The following is a 24,406-nucleotide window of genomic DNA, read 5'->3' on the forward strand; positions in this document are numbered from 1 at the left end:
CAATCAAATCCCACTAGCCTTCAAAGTCTGATTCTCTAGGAATTCCTCCTCCCATTACCAGATCCCCAGGTTCGGAAGCCTGATGTGGGGCTTAGAACCTTCACTCCAGTGGGTGGACTTCTGTGGTATAAGTGTTCTCCAGTTTGTGAGTCACCCACCCAGCAGTTATGGGATTTGATTTTATTGTGATTGCGCCCCTCCTACCATCTCACTGAAGCTTCTCCTTTGTGTTTGGATCTGGGGTATCTTTTTTGGCGAGTTCCAGTGTCTTCCTTTCGATGATTATTCAGCAGTTAGTTGTGATTCTGGTGCTTTCGCAAGAGGGAATGAGCGCACGTCCTTCTACTCCGCCATCTTGAACCAGTCTCTCAACATGACTTTTTGGAGGACCCAGTTCAATGCACAACAGAGCGACTAAGAAGAGAAAGTGGAAGATATCCATTTTCTGTGTCACTGACTGCATTGTGGAGGGGCTGTCGATGGAGGTGTTATAGGCATTGGTAGCACTATTGGTGGGAATGCTGGCTGTTGTCTTGGGCCAGTGCTGGTTCTAATCTTGGACTCCCTTACCCACCCACTCTGGGGACTGGTCTCAGACTATGTCAGTGACAGATGGGGAGGATCAGGTGCAACTGGCTGGGGTGATGCAACCAAGGGAGAAAGAGCTTAGTTACCAAGGGAGAAGGGTTTTCCAGTAATCAGTGGAGAGTAGGAGCAAGAGCACAGGGCTGGGCCGACGTGCACGTCTCAGGTTAAGTCTTAGGCCAGCTGGAACACCACGGCTTCAGTTTCTCCACTGAAAGGTGAGGGGGTGAGAATGGATGGCTTCTGAGGGCCCTTCCTGCTTTGGCATCACATAATTCTTATTTGAGAGTTGTGTTGGAGAAGCTCCTTGACCCTGTGGATTTTTATGAGGTCTATCTAGCTGATGGGGTATGAGCAAGTGACATGGGAAGGGTGCTTAGAAGGAGACAGCCATGGGGGCCTGGTATTCCCATCCCAGGACTTTCCAAAAGGGCTTTGTTCAAGTCACCTTCTCCATGAGGCCTTTCCTGGCCACCCTCTCTAAAATATTGATCCCACACCCGTCTCCCGGCTTTATTTTCTCTCCTTATATTTAACCCCTATCCAACGTGGGTTATATTTTCCTTACTTGTCTCACTTACTGTCTGTTTCTCCACTAGGTAGTAAGCTCCCGGAGGGCAGGGATTTTTATCTAATACTAAACAGTAACTGTCACATCTAGGCAATTAATACATTATTTGTTGAATGTTGAATGACTGAAGGTATTATAAACTTGATAAATGGGGTAAAAATTTTAAAGGGGTGTTCCAGTTACAATCTTTGGGGGTGTCACTCTTTGTTGGATTCAGGGCCCCGGCTCAGGCTGCCCAGGGCCCTGCCATGAGTAGCACTTGTTTTTGAAGGGATTGTTCCAGTCATCCATTGCTGGTAACGAAACACCCCCAGACATAGCAGCATAAAACAACGTTATTATGTTCAGCATAGTACTACTAATAAATATTATTCTTTATTATGCTCGGGAATTTGAACAGGACATGGTGGGGATGTTTTCTGAAGACCTGGATGGCTCAGATGACTCAAATGGTTAAGAGCTGGAATCACTGGAGGCTTCTTTACTTACGGTCTGGTGCCTAGGCTGAGATGACTTGAAGGCTGGGGTCAGCTGGGGCCCATGTAGCCAGAGTGCCTACATGTGGCCTCTGCATGTGGCCTGGGCTTCTTCACAGCATGGTGGCTGGGTTCCAAGAGGGAGTGTCCCCAGGAGCCTTTGGAGAATGAGCATTCCATGAGAGCCAGGTGGAAGCTGCCTGGTCTTCTATGACCTGGCCTCAGAAGCCACACAGTATCACTCTTCCTGTACTCTATTGGTCAAGACAGTCACAAGCCTGCTCAGATTCAAGGGGGAGGGAACACAGATTCTCCCCTACCTCAGTGGGAGGAGTGTCAAAGATTTTGAGGCCATGCTTTGAAACTGCCACAGGGATCTCACTACCCTTTCACCAGACTCAATCTGGAATGAACCTTGAGTGAGATTTCTGGTACTGCCACCTTCAGGATAGGACTTACCATGAATTCTGACTATTCTTCAATCTTACTCTCACTAACTGGGTTTCTTCAGGCTGGGGTCCTGTCACTTTACCTCCTTTGCAGCCTCTAGCAGATTATCTGGCTATAGTAAGTACTTAGCAAGTGAGTTAGAGAGTAAATGAATGAACGAACAAGTGAATAAAGGGAGTAGGTGCTTTCTGTGCTGGCATAACACTGCTGAGTCTCTGTAGGAGGCCTTGAAACTCATACCTGTCAAGGCCAAAGTTTTCTGACCACCTTCTGTTCATATGCTGAACTGCTGAGACCTGTAGCTGGGCCCCTGGACACCCAGGAATAGGTTCCTGTAGAGGAGGCAAGGGTGTTGGGATAGGAAGTGTGTGTTGTGTTAGGGGATAAGTAGTTATCTCATTTGACTGTAGGCAAGAATTTCTGTATTTCCATAGGGCAACCATGTTGATAGAACGAGGCCGGAATGCAAAAGCCTTGTTGCAGGCTGAGAGTTTTGAGATTGTTAAGGGAGAGTCATCAAAAGCTGCTGAGCAGCAGCGTTCACATAATAAGAGCTGTGAGTGAGAAGATTGACATTCAGGATGGATTGGAGTGAGGGAACACCAGCAGTAGGGAGGACAGTAGGTCTGCAATCCAGGTATGAGTCCATGGCTTGGACCTAGCTGGAGATTGCAGGAGAGCCAGCGAAGGGAGGAATGTGAGTGATGTAAAGGTAGCAGGTGTTGGAGACCATGTGAGTGGTGACAGGAAAGAGGGTAAACGATGGTAAAGCAGTCTTATATTGTAGGTACTATTTTCTGTTATTTCGTTATGAAAAGTTTCAAATATGCAGCAAAGTTGAAACAAATGTACAGTGAATACCTATATACTCTCCACCTAGATTCTAAAATTAACATGTTGCTGTGTTTGCTTTGTCACGAATCTATCCATCCTACTGTTATCCATCCGACCATCTTGTTTTTGTGCAAATTAGGTTGCAGACATTAGTACATTTTCCCCTAAATACTTAAGCACACGTACCATTAATTAGAGCTCAATAGTTGTTTACATTACTTTCCTTTCGAGAAAAATTTACATATGTGAAATGCACAGATCTTAACTGTACCATTGTCTGACTTTTGACAAAAGCATGCAACTGTGCAACCCAAGCCCCTGTCAAGATTTGGACATTACCAGCATCCCAGGAAATTCCTTCATGTTCCTCCTCAGTCAGTCCCTGTCCCCACTCTTCAGAGGCAACCACTGTTCTGATTTTTAAATCATAGATTCCTGTGCCTTTGCTAGAACTTCATATAAATGGAATTGTACAGTATGTACTCTCTGGTTTGAAGTTTCTGTCACGTGGTATAATGTTTCTGAGATCCCTATATCTTGCTTTCTGAGTGTTGTTCAAATATTTTGCCCATTTAAAAATTGTGGTTTTTCTTATTGAATTTTAGGGATTCTTTATTTATTCTGAATACTCCTTATTTGTCAGATACGTGATTTGCAAATCTTTTTCCTAATTGTGCCTTGCCTATTCATTTTCTTAACAGTGTCTTCCGATGAATAGAAGTTTTAAATTTTGACAAGGTCTAATTTATCATTTTCTTTGTAAGGCTGTTCTTTTCTCCATATCCTAAGAAACTTTTGCTGACTCCCATATTACAAAGATCATCTCTTATATTTCCTTCTAGAAGCTTTATAGCTTTAATTTCTGTGTTTAGATCTATCATCCATCTCAAATTAATTTTTGTGTAACATATGAAATGGGGGAGTCAAAATTCTTTTTTTCCCCTAATGGATATCCAGTTGTTCCTGCCGCATTTGTGGCAAAACACTTTCTTTTTTGGTAGGTGCTGTTTTTATCCTCATTTTGCAGATCAGGAAACGGAGACAGAGCTAGATTAAGTAACTTGTTCCTAGGTCCTGCAGCTGGTAGGGTCAGATCCAGAATTTGAACCCAGAGCCTGTATTTTTATTCAGTATGCTCTGTTTCCTTCTCATGCTGATGACTCTGAGGTTTCAACGTGAATACCAGGCAGCTAAGTGTAAAGCGTTGGCAGAGAAGTCAGGAAGCAGGGTGAGTTTCATTTGGGGTTGAGCTGGGGAGCCCGTGGGATACCTGAATGGGTGTATTGGGAAGCAGATAGAAAAAGGAGAGAAGGACAAGTAGGGAAGGGGGAGGTGGACAAGGGAGGAGGGATGCAAGAGGTGCTGAAAGGCGATATTATTCGGCCCAACCTGAACTTCACCTTGTTTGTTTAGCGTCAGGGGTTTGATAGCCTGTCACATCAAACCTGGTCCAGAAGAGCCCGTGAAATAGGCAAGATCCAATTTGTTTAGATCTTTTGAATATAGGTGATAAGGGTGACGTGAGCAAGAGTCATAAAGCTAGAGAAGAGAAATAGATTAAGTGAGGCAGGGAGAGTCAGCAAGCCTCGTGATCAGAGTGCTTACTCTCAGACCGACTTGGCTTCAGGCCTTAATCCAGCCCTGCAGCTCACTGACCATGGGAGTGCAAGCAAGTTACTTCATCTCTGTGTCTTATTTTCCTCATCTGTAAAATGAGAATAATACCAACCTCCCTGAATTAAATTAGACAATGGACTGAGGGCACTTAACACAGTATCTGACACATACTCAATATTCAGTAAATGGCATGTTAGTCATTTTTATTACGATTTGGTATTTTAAGAACGTGGTTAGTACCTGGAATATAGAAGACCCTCTAGGAAGCTTGCTGAATGAACAAATGACCTCGAGAGACACAGGATTCTCCAACTTAAATTGCACAACTTGGCAGTTTGAGAACACGTGGCCAGGAGGTCAGAGTACGAAGCTAGGATTGTGAACTGGAGCTGGTCTCTAAATATTCCAGGTGGCACAGGAGCCGGTCCAGATGGCCGGGGCTTAGCCAACAGGGCCTTAAAGACTTCCTGGGGAAAGATGCAGACGGCTGCCCGGATTCTGCACGGGGTCTCTGCGGGCCTGGAGCTCTGCTGCGGGCAGGGAGGATTCTCCTGCTGAGAGCGACGAGAGCTCCCAGACAGCGAGTAAGAGAGCACCCTGCCTGTGGCAGGGGTGGCACCTTCTAGTGCCGTTGTCCAGTGGATCACAGAGACCCATCTCTATCTCTGGTTTTGATGAATGTATCCTGCAAAGTTTAGCTGCGCTTCTAGAAAAGCCCATTTAAATGGAGTTTGTGTGATTAATTTTGAGTCCAGTTCACTCTGCATATGAACAGCTAGCAGGGTCAATCAGATATTTGTTGAGTGCTTACTGGGGACCAGACTCTGTGCTAGGTGAAGACACCACTTCTGCCTTCCAGGAGTTCACCATCTAGTTAGGGAGATGACACACACCCAAAGGGCTACGAGGTAAGTGTCAGAGGTAAATGGCTGAACACATGAAATGGCCAGAGGACAGCTTGGGCAGAGCACATGAATAAATGCCTTCTACAGGGGTTGTCAAACTGGTGATAGACATTCGAGTCCTTCAGCATTCTCTCCAGCCCACCACTTCTCCCTTCCAGGGGTGATAACTAACATTTGAGTGCTTCCTTGGAGAGCAGCGCTTTCAATGGATTAACTCATTGCCCTTTCTGATGACCCTATGTGGTGAGCTCTTTTAGCATCCCCATATTTCAGACGAGGAAATGGGGGAACAGAGACGCCAGGAGACTTAGTCAGGGTCACCGAGCTGGAAGTGATGGTGCTGTGGAGGAAACCCAGCAGTCTCACCCCAGAGCCCACCTTATTAGGCCCACAGGACACAGCTGACTCTGTTTTATGGCTTTCTTCTTTCAGCTGTACAGCAGGAAGGAGGATTCTTGACATTTCTTTCATGATCTTAACATGTAATCATTGTGTCCAACCAGTTTTTAACTAAATACAGCCTCCTGTACATTTTGCCCTGGCACTAATTCAGCTAAAATATTCTTAATTTCAGAAGAGAAGGCAGCAAGACTGAACCACTGTGTTTATTGACCAATTTAGACTGTCTCAGGGCACAGCTTTGAGGATTGGAGCACGCCGTGAGTGAATATTTTAACAGCCTGTGGCAAGATGACAGCATCTTGGCCTCAGACACAAGAATTATTCTCAGACAGGGCTTTTTTCAGTGCCGTAACTTTAACCAGCTGGAATTCTTTTCCATCCTATTCAACCTCCCGAAGTCAAGAATTTTGCCTTTTATTGGGAAATCTGCATTTCATTGTATAGATAGAACACTATGTCCTTGGCTCAGTGGGTCTCCAAGAGAAGCTGAGTCTTTATTTTATTGCAGGCGCTGGGTGTCCTAAGGGCTCAAATACCAGCAAGTCTGTTTCAAGCATGAGAGGTTGGAGACCCAGCAATGTTCTGATCAAAGAATGTGAGAAGCAAACTGTCCACCCCAGTGCAACCCGAGCCTTGTACGTGAGAGAGTGGGGAAGAGAGAGGGGTGTTGCTGAACAGCATGGCGTCCTGTGCCGGGCCTGCTGGGGATGGGCGCTGCCACACCCGCCAAGATAGGCCAGCAGAGTTGGGAGATGGGCGTCTGAATCACCACACTAGGAAGTCCTCGTCTAAATCACAGTAGTCCTCTTAGGAGGGTGCGTATTATCACCTCTTCATCTGGTGATGCCACATTGCTGTAAATGTTTTTCGAATTTCAGTTTTAGAATAGTGTTTAAGGTTTAGAACAGTTCCTTCTTCCTTCTGAGGGTGAGTTTTGCTTTTTATTTAGCTGCATCCGAAAACACTGAAAATCCCCTTAAAAATGTACTTATGTATATGAATGTATTGTTTCTACTACCTACAAGAAATTACTGGTAACAGTTTGATTGCCCATACCTTACCAAAACCAGATGACATCAGTCATTTACATTTTTGTTAGTCTAATGGATAGTAAATGCTATCTCACTGTTAATTTAATTTTTACTTACCTCTGGTAAGATTGGGCGTGTTGCCATGTTTTCTTGCTATTTGTAAATCGTTCTTGTCCTTGGCTCATTTTTCTATTAAATGATTTGTCTTCTTCTTCTTGAGTTATAGAACCTCTTTATATGATAGTGATAGTTGGACAGTCTTTATATGATAGTGATACTTGGACAGTCTTTATATGATACTGATATTTGGACAGTCTTTATATGATAGTGATAGTTGGACAGTCTTTATATGATAGTGATAGTTGGACAGTCTTTATATGATAGTGATAGTTGGACAGTCTTTCTAACATCTTGTGTTATGATGACACTTCATCTTTTGAACGTGGGTTAGGTTTCTGGAAATGGCTGGCATTTGGTATGATTGAATCAGGCTGAATTATATGTGAATTCACTTATATAATCTAAGTAGTAAATACAATTGGAAAAAGTGGTTTTGGGGACAAGCCAGCTGACTCTTGCAAACAGCTTACCTGGAAGGAGCAGAAGGTTCAGGTATACTAGAGAATACCTAGTAGCCCTGAGCATTCAGCATGGTGTATCTGGTACAGAGGGAATGGAGAATGTTGCCTAAAAGGGTATTCTGGTAAATGGAGGTTATTTAAAAGGGCTTCTACTCTAGCTAACATTTACTGAGTGAGTGCTGTGAGTCAAATGTGCTGTGGGCCAAGAACCCTTCTGTCCACTCCAATTGAACGGGCATCCTTTAGAAGACAGTGTGTGGGGAGGTTACAGAGCCTAGCCCTTCACCAGTCAAAATATGGTGTTGACCAAGCATTGCCCAATCCCCCCAAATCCCCGTAACTAATTATAGACACATATTTTACATCCATCTTTTCTGTTTTTTCTATGAGGCTATTTCTGTAGTAGTTTAGCATACAGCCTCTGCATCAGACTGCTTGGTTTCAAATCCTAGCTCTGTCATTTACTAGCTGTGCGATTTTGTGTAAGTTATAAAACTTGTCTTTCCCTTGGTTTTCTCATCTATGATATGGAGATAACACCTATACCTCATAGGATGTCATAAGGATGAAATGAAGTAATGCCCACAAAGCACTTAGCACATTAGGTGTCAGGATGGAGTGGGGAGAAGCATTTTGGTGAGCTGAGGCCCATGACTCTCCCAGGCTGTCCAGGGAATTACTAAAGAGGCCAAAGGAGTGAGTGGAAGGTTAGAGCCCATCCTCATTTCTGGGAAACCAGCTCCAGTTTTCCTTTCCTTAGTACTTCGAGGCCTCTCCCTTTCTGGAGACCTCTCAGTTCTTCCAAGTCCCACTGCATTTTTCTGCCTATTATATACCATCCTCAGGGCCAAGGCCAATACCACGGGATCTGGGCACCACTGCAAGTGATAAAAATAAGCTTGACAAGGAGACAAATCCCCAGAGCTTAGGCAGCAGGAAAACTACCAAACCTCGGGGCCCTGAATGAGAAGGGCCCAGAATCCAATACCAATAGCGACCCAAAAGTTCTTGTTGCCTCTGTCTGATTCTGCCTGTAGCTGAGAGTTGTTAGGTCATAGGCCCCAGAAGCACAAATGGCAGAATGGAGGTGGGAGGGGAAAATGAATATGTACAGGCCAGGGGACAGCTCCGGAGTGGGCTGTTTTAGGCTGGCCTTGCCTCAGTGTAGAAAACTTAGGGCCATAGCCTGGAACACACAGTTTCTCTATAGGAAAGAACGGGTGTCCTCAGATTGCAATAACAAAAACATTTTTGGTTTTGGAGTCATATCCAAATTCAAGCTCCAGCCTGTGTGACTTTGAGAAACTACTAAACTTCTCTAAGCCTGTTTTCTCTATTGAAAAATGAAGGTAACAGTGCCTACTTTGAATGACTAGCGGCTGTGAAGATTAAATGAGTATGTAAAGTTCACTGTCATGCAAACAGAGGGCCCCATTACATAGGAGCTGTTCTTATCAGTAAATGCTCAATAAACATTGGAATGAGTCGTGTAGCTAAATGGAAAACTGGCTGTGTTACGGTAGACTTGGCAGAAAGCAACCCCCCAGATGAGCACACATACAAAAGTAAACCCCTGGAAGTTAGTGCTGAAATTGATGTGCCCCATGTCATCCCACCTGGTACCCTGATGAGGCCAATTCGGGGAAGTTCCCGGTGGATAAACAAATGAGAGTTGTTGTGGTGGTATGTTATAGGGGAATGCCAAATTGAGTTGTTCCAACGGAAAGTGAAATTTCTCCCTATATGCTTATAGGCAAGGAAGACGTCTCTCTCCAGGTCAAGGGGAAGGAAAGCTACTTGTGTTGTGCGTTCTCCACTTATTAATTCCAGACTAAGTTATATCCCTTTATTTGTCCAGTAACTGTAAGGACAACGTCACAGACACTGAAGACTCAGGTGCCCATGCCCCAGTGTAGCAAGTTCTGTTCCAAAAAGAATGGACTTGTAGTTTTGAATATGCCACATCACAGTATTTCCTGTGTCCTCTTTCCATCCCATTCTTTCTAACTGAAGTTTTTGAATGAATGGGAAAGATTATATTAGTCTTTCAAGTTCTTGCCAAAGTCCTCTGTTCTGGTTCGTTTGATCAATAAATAGCTTAGATCTAAAAGGAGAAGTTCCCAGATCTCCAGGGTATATGGTAGCCAAGAGCAGTGGTTCTCTTTGCCGTCCTCACCATGCTTGCCTTTTGGACAGAGAGGCTTTAGTGAGGTGGAGATGCTTCTCTGGCTCAAGAGAGAAATGATTGGCATTCACATATGATCCCCTTGTCCTTTGTTAAAGTTTCATTTTGGGGGCACGTGCAACTTTGGGAAGGAGGACCAGATTCCTAATGTACATTTTGTTTACATTTTGAAAACTGATTCCCCAAACTCATATCTCTGAGGGACAAAAGGAAAGAGAAACAAAAAATGGACATCACCAGCCTCAGATGTGAAGTAACCATCTCTGTGGATCATAAAAGAAGAGAATTGCAAAAAGGTGATCAGAGACTGAAGTTTCTTGTGCTGTAGGTTGGTTGGAGGCAGTGGCTATGAAGAGTTTGACTCCTATGAAATAAAGGGACCCAAAAAATAAGAGTGCTCTGCAGGCATTGAGAAACCAGAGTAAGGCTTGAAGCCAGGGCTGAAGAAGAGCTCACCAAGTCAGGAAGGAAGGCTGGGTGTGTGAGAGGGAAGGAGGAGACTGGGACAGGAGTTGTGGGCTAAGGAAGGCAAGAACAAGCACATAGCCTTGCTACCAGGAACTGAGCCCAGCTGCCTGCTGGTTCTGTGACTGCGGCTGCCATGTTCTTGTGGGACTGTAACACCCAACGTGCTTCTGCACTGGGGGCTCGGAGGGTCAAGGAGAAATGGGGTCAGAGAGAGAGGAACAAAGTAACAAAAGTGAGAAGAACAGACTCAAAAGGAACTTGCAACTCCAAAATTGCAAATAAATGAGGTAACAGAATCAACTGTAAGAATAAGAACTTATCCCAAATGAAATTAATTTTATAGACTAGTCTGAAAATAACTTTATAATAAGTAGGTAGAGGATGTGCCCTGCCCTAAAAAAAGGCATAACTTTCATTAAAAAATAAGGAATTATGAAAAAAAGCATAAATGAGATCAGATATATATAAAAAATTAAAATGTGAAATGAAAACTGTAGTTATTGAAATAAAGATACAATAGATAGGGTACACTGATTCCTAGATACCACTGAAGTAAGTTAACAGATTGGAAAGCAGTACAGAGAAACTTACCCTGTAAGTTTAGAGATATGAAAGATAAATTGACTGGCTTCAACATTCTATAATAAAAGTTAAAGAGAGAACAGAGGGAATGAAAGAGAAGCAATATTTAAATACATGGCTAATAATTTTCCAGAGTTGACTAACTATGAGTTCTTGGATCAAAAGTATCTCCGAATACTACGGAGGTTAAATAAAAGTTAACCCACAGTTACACATATTGCAGTGAAACTGCATACTATCAAGGGCAGGGGGGAGACCAGTATATGAAGCTGCTTGGGCTGCCATAACAACATGCCATAGACTGGGTGGTTTAAACAACAGACATTTATTTCTCACAGTTTTGGAGGCTGGGAAGTCCAAGATCAAAACTGATTTAGTTTCTGGTGAGAACTGTCTTCCTGGCTTGTAGATGGCCGCCTTCTCACTGTGTCCTGACGTAGCAGGGAGAGAGAGAATGCGAGCTCTCTCCTGTCTATTCTTCTAAGGACACTGAACCTATCTGATCAGGGCCCCACTGTTATGACTTCATTTAACCCTAATTACCTCCATAAAGGTCCGGTCTCCAAATACAGTCACATTGGGAGTTGAGACTTCATCATATGAATTTAGGGGGGACACAAACATTCAGTCCATAGCAACCAATTAAAAATCAGAGTTAAAAATATGTCATGGGGCTTCCCTGGTGGCGCAGTGGTTGAGAGTCCGCCTGCCGATGCAGGGTACACAAGTTCGTGCCCCGATCCGGGAAGATCCCACATGCCGCGGAGCGGCTGGGCCCGTGAGCCATGGCCGCTGAGCCTGCGCGTCCGGAGCCTGTGCTCCGTAACGGGAGAGGCCACAACAGGGAGAGACCCATGTACCGAAAAAAAAAAGAAAAATCATATATAAATAAATGACTAATAGATGTTTCAGCAGCAGGAGAAGTAAGAAAACAGACTTACAACTTCTAAGTGTTGGACCTAGAATACTATGCTTAGACAAACTATCCTACAGCAGTGAGAGAAAAATAAAGACCAAAGGTATAAACTCAAGACTCTCATTAAAAGAACTATTAAAAGATATACTTTAGAAGGAAAAAAATCAAACAATGAGAACGGATGCACAATATAATAAACAACAGTGAACACAGAAATTGATTAAATATATTTATATTCATTTAACTGTTAACCTATAAAAAATTCCTGAGTGTGTGTGAGTGTGTGTGTGTGTGTGTGTGTGTGTGTGATTTAAAAATATGATTAAAATGAAAATTAGGCGACAATAGCAATATGGGGCAGGCTATTCTGGGGGGAGGGATGTTAAAGCCATATTCAGAGTCAGGAAGATGATAATTATGGACTATGTAAAAAAAAAATTATAATTGTAACAGTTGAGGTTTGCTGCATAACAAACCACTACAAAACTTAATGGCTTAAAAGAAACACTATCTTATTCAGCTCTAGAATCTTCAGGGTAGCTGTGTAGTTTTAAAAATCTGGGCCAGCTCAGCTGATCTTGACCATCACACACATCTGTGATGGGCTGGTGGCTGGCTAGATGATCTAGGATAGCTTCAATGTCTGGAAGTTGATGGCCTGCATGCTGGGATGCCTTAGTTCTCTTCCAAATTGCCTCTCATCTTCCAAATTGTCTACTGAGGCTGTTCACATGATAGTCCAGGCTTCCAAATGCAGCCAGAGAGCAAGCCTCCTTTTGCAAGCACTTTTTAATCTTCTGTTTGTATTACATTTACTAATGTCCTGTTAGCAAAAACAAGTCACGAGGCCAAGCCCAGATTCAAGGGGTGGAGAAACAGACTCCACCCCTTGGTAGGAGGAAAAGAATTTGTGGCTGCTTTTATTTTTTTTAATTAAAAAAATTTTTTTAACATCTTTATTGGAATATAATTGCTTTACAATGGTGTGTTAGTTTCTGCTTTATAACAAAGTGAATCAGCTACACGTATACATATATCCCCATGTCTCCTCCCTCTTGCATCTCCCTCCCTCCCACCCTCCCTATCCCACCCCTCCAGGCGGTCACAAAGCACTGAGCTGATCCCCCTGTGCTATGTGGCTGCTTCCCACTAGCTATCTGTTTTACATTTGGTAGTGTATATATGTCCATGCCACTCTCTCACTTTGTCCCAGCTTACCCTTCCCACTCCCCGTGTCCTCATGTCCATTCTCTATGTCTGCTGCTTTATTTCTATCCTGCCCCTAGGTTCTTCAGAACCATTTTTTTTTTTTTAGATTCCATATATATGTGTTAGCATACGGTATTTGTTTTTCTCTTTCTGACTTACTTCACTCTGTATGACAGACTCTAGATCCATCCACCTCCCTACAAATAACTCAATTTTGTTTCTTTTTATGGCTGAGTAATATTCCATTGTATAGACGTGTGTGGCTGCTTTTAGAATCTACCACAGTTTGCTCCTTTGCCACAAATTATTCACATTTCTCCCAGTTTACATGTCTCATCCTACATATAGCATCAGGCTGGAAGGTTGCGATCTCATGATCTTATCACATCAGGATGAATGAGGATCCTTGGGTAAGGCACCTCTTGATTCAGAGATCTGTGAATTAAAATGACAAGTCACCTTCTCCCTGCACACCTGACGTACAGTGGTGAGACAGAGACAGGTTAACTGAATAGACGCATCCCTTCAAAGGGGGGAAGATCAGAGGATACATAAAATCACTGGTCTAAAATTCCCCCTAGGCCCTTGATCAGGGCTTAGTTCTGCTTCCTGGGAGTGCCTTCCCATTCCATTGTTCTCCAAGGCCCTAGACTCCATTCTCTAGTCCCTTGGTTCCTCATCTTGAGAAATCTTTCCTTTCCATAAGAAATGGCCATGTTAACAGTTCAGCAGCTTTCTCATCTGGCTTCCTGCCCATGGGTAGTTGAGAGCCTAGAGCCTTCTTTGCAGTTTAATCAATCTTAGTTCCCTCTAGTCCAAACTGATGGTGCTTTTGCTGGTATAGTTTTGTTTTGTTTTTGTTTTTTTAAACATTTTGGGCTTTCGGTGTAACAGATTATAGTCTGCTTTATTCAACAAAAGCTATACCCACAATTATTTTTTCTCTAGATTTATTCGCTGTGATTTGGGATTAGGCTTCTGTCATGCCTTTTTGTCTAGTTGAGAAAGTATACTAGGCACTATCTTAAATCTTTCAGAGATCTTAACAAGTGGCCATACCCTTGCTTTTCTCTTTGTCCTAAGGTCTCCTTTTACTTTAAGAATCTTGTACTTGAAGACTATTCAGATATGGGGAGACTGGAGATGAGAGTTTTATTTTCCAACACAGCAGGCCCTGGGCCCGCTGTATTCCATCTAAATTCTGGTTGCAAACTGAACATTTCCTTCTTTTGCCCATTCTTCTGTCTTGCCATATTTTATCACATGCAGTGAAGAGTGCCCAAGTGGCACTTTCCAGATTCTCTCTGGAGATCTACTTAGCTGTAACCGAAAGTTCATTAGGTTCATTTTTTTTCCTCTCAAGGTAGTGTCAACTTCACTTTTACCAACTGTTCTGTCTCTACATAGTATGAGTCATCATTTTCCAGACCTGCTACAGCAGGTGGGTTTTTGGGTTTGTTTGTTTTTTCATTTTGGCCACCTTTGCAGTCTGTTTCCTTACTGATTTTCTGGTCACTGCCCTATTCCAAAGCCAGCACCACATGTTTTAGGATTTTGTTATGGCAGCACCCGACTCTTGAAACCAATTTCTGTATTAGTTAGCTTTTACTGTATAACAGACCACCCCCAAATTTAGGGACTTAAACCATGGCCATTTTCATTTATATCACTACTTTTTGGGTTGGCTAGGTGGTCTTTCTGGTCTGGACCAGCACAGTTGATCTCTCAGTTTAGTCAAGAAAGCTTTTCTTTCAGGAAAATTTACGACCTTAAATACATTTATTAAAAATAAAAAAAATGGGCTTCCCTGGTGGCACAGTGGTTGAGAGTCCGCCTGCCGATGCAGGGGACACGGGTTCGTGCCCCGGTCCGGGAAGTTCCCATATGCCGCGGAGCGGCTAGGCCCGTGAGCCATGGCCGCTGAGCCTGCGTGTCCGCAACGGGAGAGGCCACAACAGCGAGAGGCCCGTGTACCGCAAAAAAAAAAAAAAAATAAATAAATAAATAAAATGAAAGATAGTTGAATATTGTATTATTTAAAATGGCATTTGGCTGTGTGTAAATGATCATGGGTTAAATGACCTAGAGGTTTAATCTTGTCATGTAACAAGAAGTTTGTTTTGTCAAACTCAAGTTCCTGTACTGATGCACAGTAAGGCCAAACAAACTGAAACATCAGAGTTTGGAGCAGTTTATTGATAAGAGGGTGCCAACCAAGAAGATATGAGACATAGGTTTTTCTCAGATCCATCTTCCTGGCTCGCTGGACTATAAGGTTTTTAAAGGCAACATTTGGGCTGAAGGTTGTGGAGGGCATAATTTTCTTCTGATTGGTTGGTGGTGAGGAAACAGTGTTGTGTTTCAGGAATCTTAATCACCAACCTTCTGGTTCCAGCCAGTCTGGGGTCTCTGTGCTTGTGGTCAGCATGTAGTCACCATCCTCCACCTGGGTGGGAGTCTTAGTTCCTGCAGAACAACTCAAAGATATGCATCAGATGGTTACTTATATCCCTTGAAGAGGAACTAGGACTCTGATTGCTGAACTATTGTTTCTTGACTGCCTTTCCTTTGTTTCTGCATTCCCTCACTTCCCTAAATCATAACTGGCTCAGCTCTTTGGAAATCAGGGAAGGCCTAGGACACTAAAGCCTTTTTCTACAAACAGGAAACAGGGGACACAGAAAGGCTTTTGTACCTGGGAGGGCGCTGCAGGGTCCTGCTCAGTTTCAGTCCCCCCTTTTCTTTGATACTCCTCAATCCTGAGGGAAACTGGTGCAGGATAAAAAAGGAAATAAAGTTTTGGTTGGAGAGGTTAATCATAAACTTTGCAGAGGTGAAACCGCACACCTCAGATTGGGACTTGAACCCAATCACACCTCAAATGGGACTCAAACCCAGCCAAAATTCAGACTTGGACTTGAACCCACTGTCTTTTCATTGAAATCGCACACCTGGTCTCAGGATTTAATGAAGCTTAGGTTTTTTATGTCTCATAGCAGAAAGAATTCAGTGAGAGACAAAGTGATAGGTAAGAAATGGATTTATTTAGAGAGATACACATACCATAGACAGAATACAGTCTTATCTCAAAAGGCAAGAGCAGACCCAAAATATGGGATGGTTAGTTTTTGTGGGCTGGGTAATTTCATAGGCTAATAAATTGGAAGTATTCCAACTATGTTGGGGAAGGGGCGGGGATTTCCAGGAATTGGGCCACTGCCCACTTTTTGGCCTTTTATGGTTGGCCTTGGAACTGTCATGGTGCCTGTGGGTATGTCATTTAGCATGCTAATTATTACAGTGAGTGTGTAATGAGGGTCAAGGTCTACTGGAAGTCAAATCTTCCACCATCTAGGGCCTAATAGGTTCTAACCAGTTTATGTCATATTCTGTTCTTAATGGTTGTATCATTCTTTTAATGGTTGTGCCCTGCCCTCTTCCCTCCTGTCTCAGAGGAACACAGTTTTATGGGGCACTTGATTTCATTTGGAGGTAGACAGTTCAAATCAGATATGGAGGTTCCATGATGCCATGATAGCCCAGGCTCTTCTAACTTTTGACTCATCTAAACTTAGTTTTCATACTCATGCTAGCTGCCTCATGGTTGTAAGATGGCTGCTCTACTTCCAGTTTTGTATGCACATTCCAAACATGATGAGGAAGAAAAGGACAGGTTATGAAAGAGGCATGTACCAGCTGAGTCTGCTACCTGTAATTAAAGAGTTTTCCTGGAAGCCCTACCCAATAATTTCCACTTATATGTCGTTGGTAACAAGTGTGTCATATGGCATTTCCTAGCTGCAGGGGAGTCTGAAAAACATAATTTGTTTGTCTTTTAGCTTGGCATATTGATTTCCCAAACTAAATAGGGGTTATGCTAATAAAGAACAAAGGGAGAATACATATTGTGTGGATGACTATTACTGTCGATGCATGTCCATCTCAAGAAGACAGACAAGGAAGAAAATAAGCCTTTAGAAAAATAAAAGTAAGGAAACTAAGAGGACAAACAAAATGAAATAGAAAGCAATTTAGAGGATCAAGAAGAGGTATAAAATAGATAAATCCCTAGTTAAGTTTCTTATTTTTCAAAAAAGAGCTACAAATAATATTTTGAAAGAAAGGGAACTATAACTACAGATGCGTAATAGATAATAAAAATCATAAGATTATACTCTGAAGAATTTTATGACAAAATTTGGATTGGGAAAAGACATAGTTTTCTAGGTAAATATAATTTGCCAAAACTACTTTAAAAAATATAGAAAATACCAAAAAGCAAAAATCATTAAAGAACTTAAGCTGATAACCAAGACCTCATCTCTCCAAAATATCAGGCTTAGGTGGTTTACATCTGTACTTTATTCAACTTCTAAGAAGTAGATAATCCTAATATTAACAAACTGTTTAAAAGAATAGAAAATTAGGAAAAGCTATCTACTTTTACAATGATAATATAACCTAAATACCCAAACCAGACAAGAAGAATACAAGAAAGGAAAATTATAAAACAGTCCAATTTATAAACATAGATGCTTATGGAATAGTTGCAAATCTGTTTCAAATATTTACATTCTAAGTAGAGTTTATGCATGAAATTAAGAATGATCCAACATCAGAAAATATGTTAATGTAATAAATCATGTTAACAGATCAATAATACCTACAATCTGTAAGAAACAGAAAAGTTAGTTGTCAGAATTTAGTGTTTGTTCACGATTGAATAGACTTCTCAGGAAACTTAGAAGGGAATTGCCTTAACTTGATAAAGAGCATCTATCAAAATATTCCAGCAAAAACTATCCTTAAAAATAAGACTCTAGGCTTCTTTTCAGTAAAGACATGAAAAAGATAAAGATGCCCTTTCTCACCATTCATATTCAGCATTGTACAGGAGATTCTAGCCAATGCAACAAGATAAGAAAAATGTTGTGAATGTTGGAAAGATATGTCCTTATTTGCATACAATATGATTTTCTTGAGTTTTTTTAAGTAGAAAATATATAGGAAGAGCTTGCCAGTTTCCCTAGACACAAAATCAGCATATAGAAATCTTATTCACCGGTAATAACCAATTAGAAAAATTAATAAATAAAGGATCCCATTTTCAATAGTAATAAAAGCTTCAAGATACCTAGTGGTATGCCTAACCAAAATATGTACAGGAAATTTTTGGAGGAATTACAATTACTGAAAAGAAAAAAGTCTTAATAAATGGGAAAAAAGGCAGTGTTCATGAACTGGAAGACTCATTATAAAGATGCCAGTTGTCACCAAATTAATTTATAAAATGAATGCCCTTCCAAGTATGGATGAGGACGTGGAACAACAGACTCATTCACTTCTGAAAGGAGTGTAGATCAGTACAACAGCTTTAAGGAACAATTTAGTTACACCTTTTTTTTTTAATGCTTCAAAGACACAAGTCTGAAGATTTATTGAGGACAAGGTTATATACAAATCAGAATGTTCCCTAGAAATGACACCTGAATAAAAAAGGACAAGTGGCCTCCGGATATAAGAGATCATTGGTGATCCAAGGAAATGTTTTAGGTTAGAGGGATTAAAAGTAACAGTTGAATCACCATACATTGTCACAAACTTGGTGAAGGGAAGCATGTTACCTGGAGTTAAAGTGCACAGGAAAGGTAACAGGCACTTTAAAGTGGCAGAGGATTGAAATATTCTTTTGTAAGCTGAAAAGAAATGAGAGACTCAATAATTGTAGTTTATTACGTTAGAGAGGTAAAAAGCCAAAAAGAGGTAGAGGAGCCAAGTACAGTTCATCCCTTTTTCTCTGGTAAGAAGCAAAAGAATTTCTTAGAGGGCTAGGTTTTGAGTGCTTCAGCTAGATACTCTTAGGACCACACAAGATTTTTAATGCAGCGTCTGTCCTGGATGTATTAAATAACTATTATCTTCTTTTATTCTGCCAATGCGTCGATCAGTGTGAAGATTAAGGTGTCCTCCAGAAGTTCTTGGGTTCTTACCAGATTTTCCTCTTTACCCTCTTTGCGGTGTTGGCATCAACAGCTTTCCTCTTTCTTGGTAAGGAGTCCTTATATTCAGCCCTGTGGACTTTTGACTTGGAAACTGCCTTCATTTGATTTCACAGATTGCCCCAACTGACTCTAGAGTTGCCCCTGAATACGTGAGGTAGGAGCTTCCTAGCAGTAAAACAAGACAATAAACAGGATGTATCCAAAATGCGTTTATTGGGATGGTTTCCCATTCATCTTGATTCTGGGTGCTTTTAGTGCTGCTTCCATCTGAAGGAGCATCCTTCTGTAAGCCTTGCTTTTCCTCCTGTAGGCTGGCAGAGGACAATAGAGCAGCCAAGACACAAAACTACTGTTTGTGCACGGCTAAAGACGGTGGTGATTTTATAGCAACCTGGGCATTTCACATCCATGAAATAGGAATTGGGGCTCTGTACCAGGCACTTCTTGTGTTTCTTCTTCTCCTCTTCTGGAGAGGGATGAATGAGATCCTTTGCGAGAGTCATGTTATCATGGGAAGGTCATCTCCACCAGAAAGCTGGTTACACCTTTTAATGCAGAAATTCTAGTCCTAGATGGAGAATCTTTCTTATGTTTCAGCAAATGCATTAAAATATCTATTGCAGCAAAAAAAAGAAAAGAAAAGAAAGAAACGGTTTAAATGTCCATCAGTAGGAGAATGATAATAGTGGTGTACTCATAGAATGAAATGCTGTACGTCTCATGCACAGGAGCAAAAAGAACTATCACTATATTTCTTAACAGATGGATCTCAAAAACATAGTTGAATGAAAGAAGCAGGGTATGGAAGGATATGAAAAGAATAATATTTATATAAGTTTTAAAGTCTGAAAAGCAATAATAAATAGTGTTTATGCTTATATTTTCTTTTTAGGAATCCATGCAAACATGCCAGGGAATGATAAACAATGAGTTTGTGATGATGCTTCTCTAGGGAGAAAGGAAAGGGCTTGAAAATGGGAAGAGAGGGCTCAAAAATAGCCTCCAGTGTATCTGATGTTCTTTTTATTGAAGATCTGTTTGTCGCTATGTTGGAAATCTTTCACCATTTAAAAGTTGTTTTATCCTAAATGCAATGAGGTATCCTGGATTGGATCCAGGAGCAGAAAAAAAGACATTAGTAGAAAAATTGATGAAATCCAAATAAAATCTGGAATTTAGTAAATAATGTACCAATGTTGGTTTTGTAGTTCTGACAAATGTACCATGGTAATGTAAGATGTCAAAATTAGGGGAAATTGGTTAAAGGAACTCTCTGCATCATCTTAGCAACTTTTCTAAAAATCTAAAATTATTCCGAAATGAAATGTTTATTTTAAGAAGTGAGGGCAGAGTTTAGAACACTTTAGAACACTCCTAGAGGGCAAGACCAGTCTCTCTGGTAAGTCTGATTTATTCCCGTTTCATGTTTGGTACTCCCTTAAAGTTCAGAGATCTTAGAGCAGGAAGGGGCTCTAACAGAGCACCGTATCCAGCCCCTTTCCTCTGGGAGGTAAGACAGGTAAGGTATTTAAAAAGAAACTCCTGGAGACCAGAGAGGCTGAGGAACTCAGTGAGCAGGGAGGACTGGAACCAAGTTTTATCTCCTAGGATGATCTTTGTTCCTACCTCATTGCCTCTCATAATAAAGACAAATGAGGTTGAACAGCCTCCCTTATTTGTTTGTTTTGAAAACCGGAGGAAAAGAATTACATATCACCCAGAAATGACCAAAGTCACAAGGTAGAGAGGTCAATGCGAGGTTGGTACATCATTTTGTCTCTTTGTTATGAACCTCCTTAGGATTTGAGACTGCCTACCCCCTGAGGGCAGAGTGGGCTGGGATGGGAGGGAACTAAGAATTGTAGAATGTATCTGTGACCTCAGTCCTTATCAGAACCATCTGGATAGATGTAATTGCCCCCATCTTACAGAAGAGGCAACAGGCTTAGAAAAGTTAAATCACTTCCTCAAGGTTATAAAACTAATAAGAGGTAGGCCTATTGTGATACGCTGATGTAATAAATTTGTTATGTTTCCTGGAAATAGCTCTTAAAACCTTTGTAATTTCTTAAGTGATAAGAACTATATGGACATCTTTTGTTCCTAACTCCTTAGGTAGCACTAGAGCATAAAGATGAAATGGGTGTTTTTTGTTATTCATAAGAAACCTGTTTCAACCACTGAGTTTATATTAATGAGGTCATTTTTGGAAAGCCCCTAGAAAACCATAGGAAGGGGGATAGTTGCCAGCAGAGCCAGCCAGGTGATTAGAGAGTTGGAACTTTCAGTTCCACTTCCTGACCTCTGGGGAGGAGAGAAGGGCTAGAGGTTGACTTAATCACCAGTGGCCAATGATGTATTCATTCGTACCTATGACAGGAAGCCGCCATCAAAACCCAAAAAGATGGTGTTTGGAGAGCTTTTGGGTTGTTTCATCTATGTGCCAGGAGGGTGGTATACCCCAGACTCCACGAGACAGAAGCCCCTGAGCTTGGGACTTTTCCGGACCTCACCCTATGTATCTCTTCATCTGACTGTTCATTCATGTTCTTTACTATCCATTGTAATAAACCATTAATCTAATAAGTAAACTGTTTTCTTGAATTCTGTGAGCTGTCCTAGCAAGTGATCAAACTCGAGGAGGGGAGTCGTGGGAGCCTCTGATTTATAGCCAGTCAGTCAGAAGTCCAGGTGACAACTTGGACTTGCAGTTGGTATCTGAAGTGGGGGCAGTCTGTGGGATCTGATGCGCTCTCCGGGTAGACAGTGTCAGAATTGAATTCAATTGTAGGACACTCAGCTGGTGTTGCAGAGAATTGCTTGTTGAGGGGCAAACCTCTACACATTTGGTGACCAGAAGTGAAGCAGAATGTCATCACAGAGTAGAGAAAAGTAAAGGAGAGTTTTCCTTTTACACCTATGTTATAGGAAGCCAGGGCAGACTCTAAGAACTCATATTTAAGGAAGACCCCTCTGAAGTCAGGGAGGATAAATTCCCCAGAGCCGACAGCCACTCTTGGAAGAGCTGGGGCTGGGAATGATGTAGAACATGAGCCAAGGCAGAACAACAGCCCGGAACAGACTGAGAAGAGCTTCAGGGGAGTGGGCATCAGGCCTGCCAGGGTTAGAAGCCACTGCAGATTCTTCCCTCCGGAAAAGAAAAAGGCATGTGGGTAAGTTCCCTACGCTCCCGCTCCTCCTTCCTCTGTCCCATCTCAGCTGCAGGGCCTGTGTCTGCTAGCCTTCCGGGGAAGGGCTCCCTAAAACCAAGGGCCTCGTTTTGTTTAGTTGTTGTAGAAGAGGCTCATGTGACTGAAGAGGACTCCTCAGGGCTTGATTGGGGTGATGTGGTTGACAGTAAACTGTAAATCTCTATGTAAATGTGGTTGTTGGCCGAACAGTGTAAACCTGGGAGGTTTGTGAGGGCAAGGGGAGGAAAGTGCCTCTTGAGAGAGGTCTCCCAGGAGAATATGAGATTAGTTGAGGTTCAGTGAATTCCTTTGTTGCTAACTCAAGAAGCATGTTTGAAGGATAAGCTTCCTCACTTAGAGTAGAGCATCCCAGACTTGTCGCCATAGTGACAGTGCTCAAACTCAGGCTTTAAAACCAGAAAACACCAGGTCAGAGGGATTCTTTTGGAGCCATGATTCTCCAGTAGAGGACTCAGCTATTGTGTGCTATGGAAGAGAGGGACAGGGAGTTTGAATAGCTTCCCTTCCTTCCTGTCTCTTGCTGTGGGGCTTTTGTTTTGGTTTTTCTCTCTGAATTGATGTGGCCTTTGGAAAGGGGTGCCTCCCTGCAGAAGGAACTTGTCTTCATTAAAACCTGTGTCAGAAGCTGGAGGCACCAACAATAAACTATCCTAAAAAGAAATTAAGAAAACAATCCTATTTACAATAGCATTAAAAAGAATTAAATACATATGAATAAATTTAACTAAGGAGGTGAAAGACCTATACACTGAACACTATAGGACATTGATGAAAGAAATTGAATAAGACACAAGTAAATGGAAAGATAGCTCGTGTTCATGGATTGGAAGAATTAATATTATTGAATCATCTGTACTACCCAAAGAGATCTACAGATGCAATGCAATCCCTATCAAAATTCCAATGACATTTTTCACAGAAATAGAACAAACAATCCTAAAATTAGTATGGAACCACAGAAGACTCTGAGTAGCCGAAGCACTCTTGAGAAAGAAGAACAAAGCTGGAGGCATTACAATTCCTGATTTCAAACTATATTACAAAGCTATACTTATCAAAACAGTATGGTACTGGCATTAAAACAGACATGTATCAGTGGAACAGAATAGAGAGCCCAGAAATAAACCCATACATATACAGTCAACTAATCTTTGACAAGGGGTCCAAGAATACACAATGGAGAAAGAAGAGTCTCTTCAACCGATGGTGTTGGGAAAATTTTGCATATCCATATGCAAAAGAATGAAATTAGACCCTTATACTATACACAAAAGTCAAATAAGAATGGATTAAAGACTTAAACAGAAGACCTGAAACTTTAAAACTCCCAGAAGAAAACATAAGAAAAAAGCTCCTTGACATTGGTCTTGGCAGTGATTTTTTAGATATGACACCAAAAACTCAGGCAACAAGAGCAAATATAAACAAGTGGGACTATATCAAACTAAAAAGCTTTTGCTCAGCAAAGGTAACTGTCAACAAAATGAAAAGGCAACATACAGAATGGGAAAAAATATCTGAAAACCATATATCTAAAAAGGGATTAATATCTAAAATATATAAAGAACTCATATAGCTCAATAGCAGAAACAAAACAAACAAAAACCCACCACAAAGATATCATAACCCAATTAAAAAATGAGCAAGGGACCTGAATAGACATTTTTCCAAAAATGACATCCAAGTGGCCAATAGGTATATGAAAATGTGCTCAACATCACTAATCCTACTAATAGTGCTGAAGGACAGAACAAAAAGTAATTCTGAAGGAACTGTTACTGTAACTGAAGCTTGTAGAAGGATAGGGATTTTATATATATATATATATATATATATAATTTTATTCTGTTATATATCTGATTCTAAGTGTTGAAAACTGACCTAAGTATTCTTCACTAGTTCATGTCTTTATCCTTTCATGTGTTTTGTGAATTCCTATAGATAAAATGTGTTTTATGGTTATTAGTCTTACAGACAAAAAGTTCAAGTCATCTCATTGCTTTTGAGTTCTCTCCAGGGTTCAAGCTCTCTCTGCTGTGTATCATAGGGTGTCTGACCCACTAGTTGCTAATGTTATCTGGTAGTGTTATTCTTGGACTTTAATGACCTCAGAGTTTCCATATTACCTCCTTCTGTTATAACACAGCATACAAGTAGGGCCTGAGGAGAGTTCTCCAAACCGAGAATTTCAGGACAATTTCTCTATAGAGGGTTCACTAAGAAATCCACAGGAATCATGTAATGCCTAGCAGATGTTCCTTCTCTTTAGGGAAGGCACACATGTCTCTGGGGTGTTGTATGTTTCCAGATACTTGGAAGTCTTCTAGGTGGTTCTTGATGTGTCTAATATGGAATAATCCCCAAAATATATTAAGTGAAA

General features: G+C 41.5%; 2 protein-coding genes across 2 annotated transcripts in view; one reads left to right on the forward strand and one right to left on the reverse strand.

The window, feature by feature from the left end:
- MYLK (myosin light chain kinase) overlaps nt 1–24,406 on the forward strand; it is a gene marked incomplete at its 5' end in the record, with an annotated part of 266,723 nt that overhangs the window by 22,677 nt on the left and 219,640 nt on the right. The window lies entirely within an intron of this gene.
- Nucleotides 19,066–19,317, reverse strand: LOC309823022 (small ribosomal subunit protein eS27-like; the record flags this gene model as incomplete). Its single annotated transcript, XM_082655153.1, has 1 exon — nt 19,066–19,317. One exon carries the CDS (start codon nt 19,315–19,317, stop codon nt 19,066–19,068), a length of 252 nt encoding a protein of 83 aa, XP_082511279.1.

This window comes from Grampus griseus (genome assembly GCF_964374135.1).
Source record: "Grampus griseus genome assembly, chromosome: 5".
Lineage (NCBI taxonomy): Eukaryota > Metazoa > Chordata > Mammalia > Artiodactyla > Delphinidae > Grampus > Grampus griseus.